Source organism: Lepisosteus oculatus, chromosome 21 (assembly GCF_040954835.1).
Source record: "Lepisosteus oculatus isolate fLepOcu1 chromosome 21, fLepOcu1.hap2, whole genome shotgun sequence".
Classification (NCBI taxonomy): Eukaryota; Metazoa; Chordata; class Actinopteri; order Semionotiformes; family Lepisosteidae; genus Lepisosteus; species Lepisosteus oculatus.
The window spans coordinates 7,916,968-7,925,579 of record NC_090716.1 but is presented as its reverse complement, the minus strand read 5'-3'; the positions used below and the strand labels follow the sequence as shown (position 1 = coordinate 7,925,579).

The 8,612-nt window shown below is 36.8% G+C and overlaps 1 protein-coding gene across 8 annotated transcripts; it reads right to left on the bottom strand.

Annotated features, from left to right (window-relative positions):
- LOC107075771 (chromatin remodeling regulator CECR2-like) lies at positions 1–8,396 on the bottom strand. Of its 8 annotated transcripts, none has more exons than XM_069181784.1 (16): positions 7,792–8,006; positions 7,243–7,337; positions 6,948–7,131; positions 6,463–6,635; positions 5,818–5,901; positions 5,483–5,562; positions 5,134–5,318; positions 4,572–4,640; positions 4,189–4,303; positions 4,017–4,137; positions 3,215–3,255; positions 2,745–2,833; positions 2,132–2,255; positions 1,773–2,041; positions 818–1,298; positions 1–473 (listed from the first exon to the last, which is right to left on the bottom strand). In XM_069181784.1, the coding sequence occupies exons 1-16, from the start codon at positions 7,918–7,920 to the stop codon at positions 430–432; spliced, it is 2,283 nt and encodes a 760-aa protein (XP_069037885.1). In that variant the 5' UTR covers positions 7,921–8,006; the 3' UTR covers positions 1–429. The 8 variants fall into 8 exon arrangements, with proteins under 8 accessions (XP_069037885.1, XP_069037887.1, XP_069037889.1 ...); XM_069181786.1 differs by having other exon boundaries at positions 4,017–4,110; positions 7,792–8,001; XM_069181788.1 differs by lacking the exon at positions 7,792–8,006 and adding an exon at positions 8,329–8,396 and having other exon boundaries at positions 4,017–4,303; positions 7,232–7,337.
- Positions 8,397–8,612: the final 216 nt, after the last annotated feature.

Genomic DNA, 8,612 nt, shown 5'->3' with positions numbered 1-8,612 from the left:
TTACCTTAAATTATGAGCCATTTATTTCATGTTTTGACTAACATGCTATTTACTAACATACTTAAATCATCTTCTTCCTTAACACCAGAATTAAGATGAGCATTTCAGTAACTCTAGTTCTAACATTTTGCCTTTCTGTGTCATTTGAGGGTTGCTGACTTTTCCCAGCATTCATAGAGAGATTTCTATGCTTTTTCCTCTGGGCTTCTTCAGCAGTTTGGTCTTCATTGCTCTTTTGCCCAGGCAGATTGCTATCTTCTGTTTTTTTTCATCTTCAGAGAGGAAGTCAAGTCTTCTTGTTCAGTGACACTGAATTCAAGAGCTGCTTTCACTATAATCTTCACTAGTTGCTGTATCTGCGGCACCTGCTGACTGCGAGGCTCTGTGTAGACAGCTCATATCACTAGGGGGCACTTTTCTTATCTGTTGCTACTCTGTGACATTATGTTTGCCGACTCCCATTGTGGCATTTCCTGTAAAACTGAAGCATGTGAAATAAGGCTCCACTGGAAAGGCAGATTAGCAATTTCAACAAAAAGAACCCATTACAGCCATTCAAATAGAAAATAACCAAAAACTATTACACCTCAGAAACGTCCAAAAAGTATTTTTTGCAAAAAAAGTAATTTAAAATCCCTTGCAGGCAAAAAAATGGAAAGTACAGTCAGCCACCTTTCCAATTGTGTACATACTTTCTTGAATTTTTTGCCCAGTCCAAACTATTTGTTTTGTCAAGTTTCTTTTTAAAATCTTCCTCCTACGCTTTATTAAATTTAGACACAACATACTTTCCACATACCATTACAAATTTATATACCTTCCAAAGTGGGTTCATGTGTTGGAGAGGTCTTACATGGTACAACGTCACATGAATAAGGCATCTCCATCTTTTGTAAGATATTGGGAAGCTGTGGTATGAATTCAAAGACAACAGGAGTTGTTTTGTGCTGTTTTTTTCCTTCTTGATTTGCCCGTTCCAGTGTTCCCAGGTATGGTGCAGGTTGTGGGAAGGCTGGAATAAAATAAGTCACTGGCCAAGCATATGGTAGAACAGATCCAGAGATGGAGCTCTGCCACTGCACTGGAAAGAGGTTATTGGGGTAAAAGACCTTTGAAGTTGGAAATGGTGCTTGACTCAATGACTCTTGACTGGGAGTTTGTAGTAAAGGCATCATTGGAGAATGTGGCAACATTGTCACATTCTGTGGTCTGTTAACATAGCAGGGAGATGGTGCAATTAAGCTGGGTTGCTTTGTTGTGTGAATAAATTGGTATGCTGTTGGCGCAGCTGCTTGGGTCTATAAAAAAAGAAAAAAAACAAGATTTACTCTAATCAGTATTTTAGGAGACAAATCCCTTTTACTTCAAAATATCTGCTGTGATACAAAGCCTGGTTTTTGAGCTGGGCTCCCCAGATGAAGGATCGATGTTTTTTTTCCACTGCATTGTTTGCATGTTCACAAAATGTGCAAATCTCTTAAGAGCCAGACCTCTTTATGAATAAAAGAGTCTCTATATTTACCATTAAAAAATGGTAGAATACTATGCTTTAAATATAATAGGATAAATATTTAATTCTTGTTACATATTTGCTCATGAAGTTATGCATTAAAAAGTATTTATCTTTTTTCTCAAAGCACACAAATTGTTTCAGTAATTTTCTTTTTTTATAGCACAGAGGCGCAACAGCAGAACATGGTCAGATACCCCGTAAAATACACCCTGTGGAAGACATTATCAGCAGTAACTCATAAAACAGAATGACTCCTTGCCTGTCTTTGGACACAAAGCTCTGCAACATCCTTTTTGTATGTTTTTTTGTGATATCTCCTGGGATTGACTTCTTCATCTAGTAATTTTAACACATTCCTTTCTGCAGCCTTCTTTGGTGTTGAGCGCCTCTTTCTCTTCTCTGGTTTGCCTTTGATCGTGGTGTCCATTGTGAACTCCTCTTCGTCGCTGTCTGATTGCTCCTCAGGAAAATACTTCCGCATGGCGTTGTGGAAGCACTGTTTCACAGAAGATGCCATCAGGGTGTACTCTTAGAGAGGAGGAGGATAATCAAGACATTGGGTTTGGCACCTCAAAGCTGGCTGCTATATATGTACTGTATCATCTGTAAAATGCATACCGCTTTTCCCAGGATACAGCTCATCCTCTTTAAAAATCAGGCCAAAATGTGCTACAAAGTCATCTGTGGTCTTGTATCGCTTATGAATGAGATTATCCTCAATGGTCAGAAGGTCCATCGGAGCCTGTTTCAGAAAATACGAACTAATCTGAACCAAAACTAACAAAAAATGAAAAACATATCCATCCATCTGAAGCCAGTTATTTCTGGCAAAGGTTGTGGCAAACTTAAAGCAACCAGGGTGCTGGATGGGGTCACACTCTGATTGGGAAGCCAGTCCATTGCAGGGCAGACAAGCACACAGGGACAATTAAGAGACAGCAGTCAACCTGGCAGGCCAGACTTATTTTTGGAATATAGAAGGAAACCAAAGTAGCTAGTGAAAACCCATGCACCCATGAGGTATTAAGGACCAGTGCTAATCACCACACCACGTGTCAATAAAAAAGTATGAAATGATAAAATATGGATATTAAAGTATGATAAAATATGGATAATTCACAGATTCACTTTCTGTCTTTAAATTTACTATGCCTAAATTGCAGCCTTTAAAAAAGGTTAAAGTTAAGAAAATGAACCTACCATGAATGGCTGGCAAATGAATCACTGTTACCTTAATATTTTTGTGGTAGCCAGGTACATCTTCCTTTACAGGATCTGTAAATGGCCATGAGTCCGCATGGTTCTTAACTGTTTCCAGAACTAAATTGCAAAGAATATAGACTTGGTTATTGAAAACCTAAAATATCAAATATATTGCTAAAACCAGACGTTAGGATTTACATATTTTCAATTTCCTCATGATGTCCAAGAGAGAGCCCTCACTATGATTTCAACTGTGAGTTTAGCCCACCATTACTGTACTCTACTACAATCAGGAATTACATCATTAATTGAGGTCTGGTGTATAAATAGAACATTACAATGGCTATCATGGCTAATAGGAGATTTTATTATTAATCCAATCTGTGTTATAACTTTATAGTTAAACATTTCTAAAGCAATCTATTAATTTCCAGCATATATTTACTTACTCTCCTTGGGGAGTGACCCAGTACAATATAGAAAGAAGAAAACACTTACCTTTGAACATGGACATGTATTCCTCATTGTCTGAATAATCACTGAAAAATAAACATTTAAATGTAAAAAAAGAAGACAATTATGGCATCATAGCAGATGTTTCAAAAGATCAATATTTTAAAAAAGGGAAAAGTAACAGCATATGAGTAAATTAAACCTTAAATGTAACTGCTTGTTCTAATTTTAGAAGTAAGACACACAGGTACGGAATGCACTAGTGAGGAGCAAATATAAAAATGTATACATACATATTACATACAAGTCCTTTCTTATATTTAAGGCTTCTGATTATTCAAACTATATGCTATAATTAAAAAAGGATGATAAGGGCATGAGATCAATATTGTATCTGATTCTAAGAAAATTGTATATTTCAGCTGATGAAGTCCTACATTATGATATTATTAAAGGGGATTCATATCTTATGTAAGTGTTCTGTTTTTGCTGCTCAGCGAATATGTGATAAACTCCATCTTTGGCAGCTTCCAGCTCAGCCTTTATTTAAGGTGACTTAAATATATATTTACTAAGTAAGTGGGGTGTTGTAGCATCTTGCTGAGGAGTGTGTAATTAATATCAATGCTAGTGATCTTCTAGTTTATGGAATGTTCACACCATAAGACATTAGAAAATCCCCTTGTATGCTGCAGTCTTTCCAACAATCAAGAGAGCTGGCAGGATTTGTGTGAATATCACTTTTGAGTATCTTTGAAAGGATGCACAGAAAGAAATGTTTTGTTTCCATCCAGCTTTTTGTATTTGGATCCTTTATGGTTGCCTATCTGAGTAGATCATGTTTTACCTGTGGAGATCCAGGTGCTCTTCTTTTTTTCTCTTCTCAGAAGAAGGCTCTTTGCATACACCAGAGGTCTGTTTCTGATATTTTTTCAGTTTCCCTGTCAGTGACAGATGCAAAATGCGAACTGTGTCAAATACATATAATTCAGGTACTAGGTTTGTACATTGAGGTTTACCTTTTCCTGTTGGATTTTCTCTCTGCTTTAAAGGTCCTGCACTTTCCTCTTTGGTAATACATTCACGGCTGCCTCTTCCACCATCTTTTGTTTTTAAAAGCAGAACATTCTTTTCCTGAAAAACACCAGACTTCAAACATTTATCTTTACAATTTCTCAAAATAAAACAAAAATGGAAAATGTCTCAAATTAAGTAAATATCCATGCTTGTCTAACCTCATTGAGTCTGTTTATGACACTGATAGGAAATAAATGACTCCTGATTTCTGCCTAAATAGTTTACAACTGAAACTGAATGAAACTACAGTAGTAAAGTAAATAAGTACTGTACTTTAAAGAAAGCAATGTCAGCCAGCAATGTAATCAATCATTAATCCACCTACATGTGTCTCCTGCTTTTTCTGAATGCACTCAGACATTCTTCTTGGTTGGGTGAGTAGCTCTTTCTTTTTCTAGGTGTAACACAATGTAATTAAGAAAATGAGAGACTCAAAGGTATACTTTGAATGATGGTACACTCCAGTGTTTGTTAAGAGCAAACCACATCACATTGTACATGCATGGGAACACAAAATCCAATTCACTGTTCATGCCAATTGAGAACTAAGACCTTTCCCAGCAACAGAAAGGGTATGAGGACTGCGAATACTCTCCTCCAAAATGTCCAGACAACACACTGCAGTGCTAGCTCAACAGCACACTACAGGATCTGATGACAAGAGTTCTATCTTATCCATCATTTACTCAAACTCAATGGACCTTGATGAAGATGGGCCAGTTTGTGCTCTAGCTTCTGGATTCCCAGACTTTTCTGGCAAATGTGTGGACTTAACTCTTGACTCTAAGAAAGTGCCTTTACTCATTGGATTACTCTGCAACTCTTTATTCAGGTGCTGGGTGACATGACATCACTGTTTATTGTTGGACACAAAAGGCCCTTCTTACCTTCTGAGTGCTTAAGTGTCCAATTTGAGGAATCAGAGTCTGAACGAGGGTTTTGTAGAGTTCTTGCTCTCTCCGATACGCGCTTCCCCTGAATGTTGCGGCCAAATCCTTCCAGTCTTCCAAACGTTCACACACAAGGGACCAAGTGCCCATATACTCAGATTGTGCACACAGGGTCAACATTCCTAATAATTACGAAATAAAAAAGGAACATAATCCAAAACACAAAGTGAATGTGGCTGGAAAAAAATACACTATTAAAAGAGACACTACAAGTCAGATTAAGAACAGAAAAGAAATAACGCTACATTATAATTTGATGGTTATTCTTAAAATCTGAACTTCTTACTCTTATTACTGATCTCAGGAAATCTCTCATTTTCTCCCCCTTCAAGTCTGTGGCAGTCTTCGTTTTTCTTCAGCCTACTTCTAGAATAAAACAGCACTATGATTAACAAATCCAGGTAACGTCTTAGATTATTTCAAATACTTAGAGACTTAAGATTCCTTGACCACACTAATGCTTATACGAATATGCTAGTTACATAATCTCTAGTGAAGAGTAGAAAAAATAATGTAAGAATTGACATGGTGCAATGGTTAGAATTGGCATGGCATAATGTTTTTGGTGTCCTCGTTGATGGTGTTCTACATAATGTAAAAGCAGTATTTGAAATACAATACCCCGTTTTTTTCTTTTTGCTCTTTTTTGAATATTGTGCTCTATCCTTTTGCCTTAAGGTCTTCACTTTGCATTTCCTTGACTTCCTGAAAAAAAAAAATATCAACAAGAAATCTTTGTGAAACAAAAAGTAGTAAGAGGCTTAGTGAGAAAATGCTTCTGTATAATCAATGTCAGCATTTCAGGTATGGTGTGGTACAGACGTCAAAAACAACATGCTACAGCAAGTCTGAATCCTCATTATTTATTATTTGCAATTTAAAATTTTAGTTTCATTCCACCAATGTCAATATCTTAATTGATCCTTTACAACACGAGCAGTCTTTTGTATTTTGTGATACTTATTGAGATTAGTTATAGCTCATTAAAGCCATGTTTCTGTACCTAACAGCCAACAAGCTGCTGTTCTGTCACAGTGGACTGATTAAAAAAATGATCTAACACAATAAAAGTTATCACCATGCGATGCAGCTAAATTTCTAAGGAATATGACGATAGTATATACAGGTACATACATTCTATAAAATATATTGTCATTAACAATATAGCATCATTCATTTTAGCAAAATGATTTAAAATATATACTGTACATATTCTTATTTACACAGACTTTAATCTATGTCTTCTAAGGAAAATTGTGCTTTTACATAAATTCCTTTTTTTTCTTCACTGTCTCGGCTAGGCTTGTCCTTCTTTTCTGCTTTACTCTGTTCAGTGGAGGCTCTTCCTTGTACAGTCTAGTTTCACAGAAGTACCAGTACAGGGTGCCATTTCTGTCTTCACCAACGGGGTCGACACGCAAGCTGTCTGCTGCAAATGCCTGCAAAGCACAATGACAAAGGCCCTCCAAGATACTTCCCCTAGAGACGACCTCCATATTGGCTATAAAGGAAGCTGCTGAGTTTGTGGCCATAAATATACAACAGACAATCTGGTAAGTGTCCAGAATGCCCAAGTATACAAAATATACCCATGTACTACACAATTTTCATTTTAAGCCACCATTAAATCTTTTTTATAAAAGGATATTTCAGCTTCGGAACACAGTGGGTGATCCAATGGTTCTTAGGCAATGGTTCTCATCCTTAGATTGTAAGTTTTTTCTTTAATTGATTAGATTGTAACTTCCTACCTTTAATTGATCAGTGACATCAGGAGCGTCCATTCGGTACACACAGAGCCTGAGCAGTATCTGCACGATAGACTTTGCAGAGAGATCTCTGAAACTTTTCTCCTGCAGCGGGTTAACTAGCCCATCTTCCAGCTCCCAGCGATACCACACAATATCCGTCAGGTACGAGTGGAAGTTTTCGCTACTGATGCAATGGAAAGGAAAAAAAAGACCTTCACTGGGGTTTTGCTTTCATGGAAGGTAAAAAAAAGGTTCTAATAAAAAATAATGATAAAAAATCATACCAGTAATTTACCTTATATCCTGGCGCTGATAGCACCCTTTGAGAAGATGCAATAGAAGCACTTCGAAAAACTCCCAGTTTTCAGCCAGCAAAGCTTCCTCGAGTACCTGCAGTACATTGTGTGATATTAATGTAAATATATATATATATTTTAATGTTTAGCTTTCAGGTTGTGGGATTACAATCTTTTATCTTCAGGGTTGCTCTAGGCAGGGCAACATCCTAATGAGACTGCTTGTACAACAAGACCTCATTTGCTTGGGGATGTCTGTCAGTAATAGTAAAGTGCACTGTTTTTTTTTAAAAGGTGACATGCGAAAATTATCAGTTACTTACAACAAATACTGTAAGGACAATCTGGGAATAATGAATAGTTACTCTCAAAACATATTGGTCATTTTTCTCCGTTAAGTAAATGTTGTACCAAAACGGTTAAGAAGTGCACAAAAATAAACAATTTGTAGAAATTCCACCAATTGTTCACAAAAGCTGAGCTACTACGAGATCAACAGACTGTCGAAGGAGTTATAAAAAGGTCTAAATTTAATAACACCAGCGTACCTCGATTTCAAAAGCCGGGATAACAAAAACATCACGAAACAGCTGACAATAATGGGCTACTGCAGGGATCTCCCACCAGGATCTTAAAATCTCCAGGGAAACGCTAGATTGTACTGCTTTTTCACTCATGTCTTTCTCTCTTTCTCTCGTTTGTCGTTTGTTTAACGACAAGTATTACTTCAAACCAGATAACGGAATTCGGATGCCACAGCAACCGAACCGAAAGTCACGATACAGCAGTCGCGCAGAAAAGTCGTGTGGCGTTTATTCCTAAAGTCGCCAAGACGCACAGGTTTTCCGTAAGGATTTTAGCTTTTCAAAAATACAGTGATTCTTAGACTTTATCTTCACCCCGTCCAAAAACTGATAAATGTACAAAACCCACGAAACGTTTTACATAACATAACATCACTTTATTAGCCCTATACAATTTCTTGCATTAGAAATTCGTCTTTTCGCCACAAACGTTGCCAAAAATATATTTGTTTAACTATTCGTTTGCAATTGTAAACCATTAGTAAATGCATCATTTCTTACTGGATAAGACATCGGAATCCATAGAATTCGAAATATTAAGAAGCGCATCTTATGAAACAGCTTCAACGTTCCCGAAACATTAGAGAAATTTAAAATGTGTTTAGAAAACAACCGCTAAATTCTTGTACTTTTATTACAGATATGCATATAGCCTAAAACATAGTAGTCCGTGACCTACCTCAATCTTAAATTGCATCAATTTAGCAGTCTCCAGTATTTTGTATACACTCCTATTGCAGTACTGTACGCCTTTTTGTGTTGTTTACATTGACAATTGTATAATC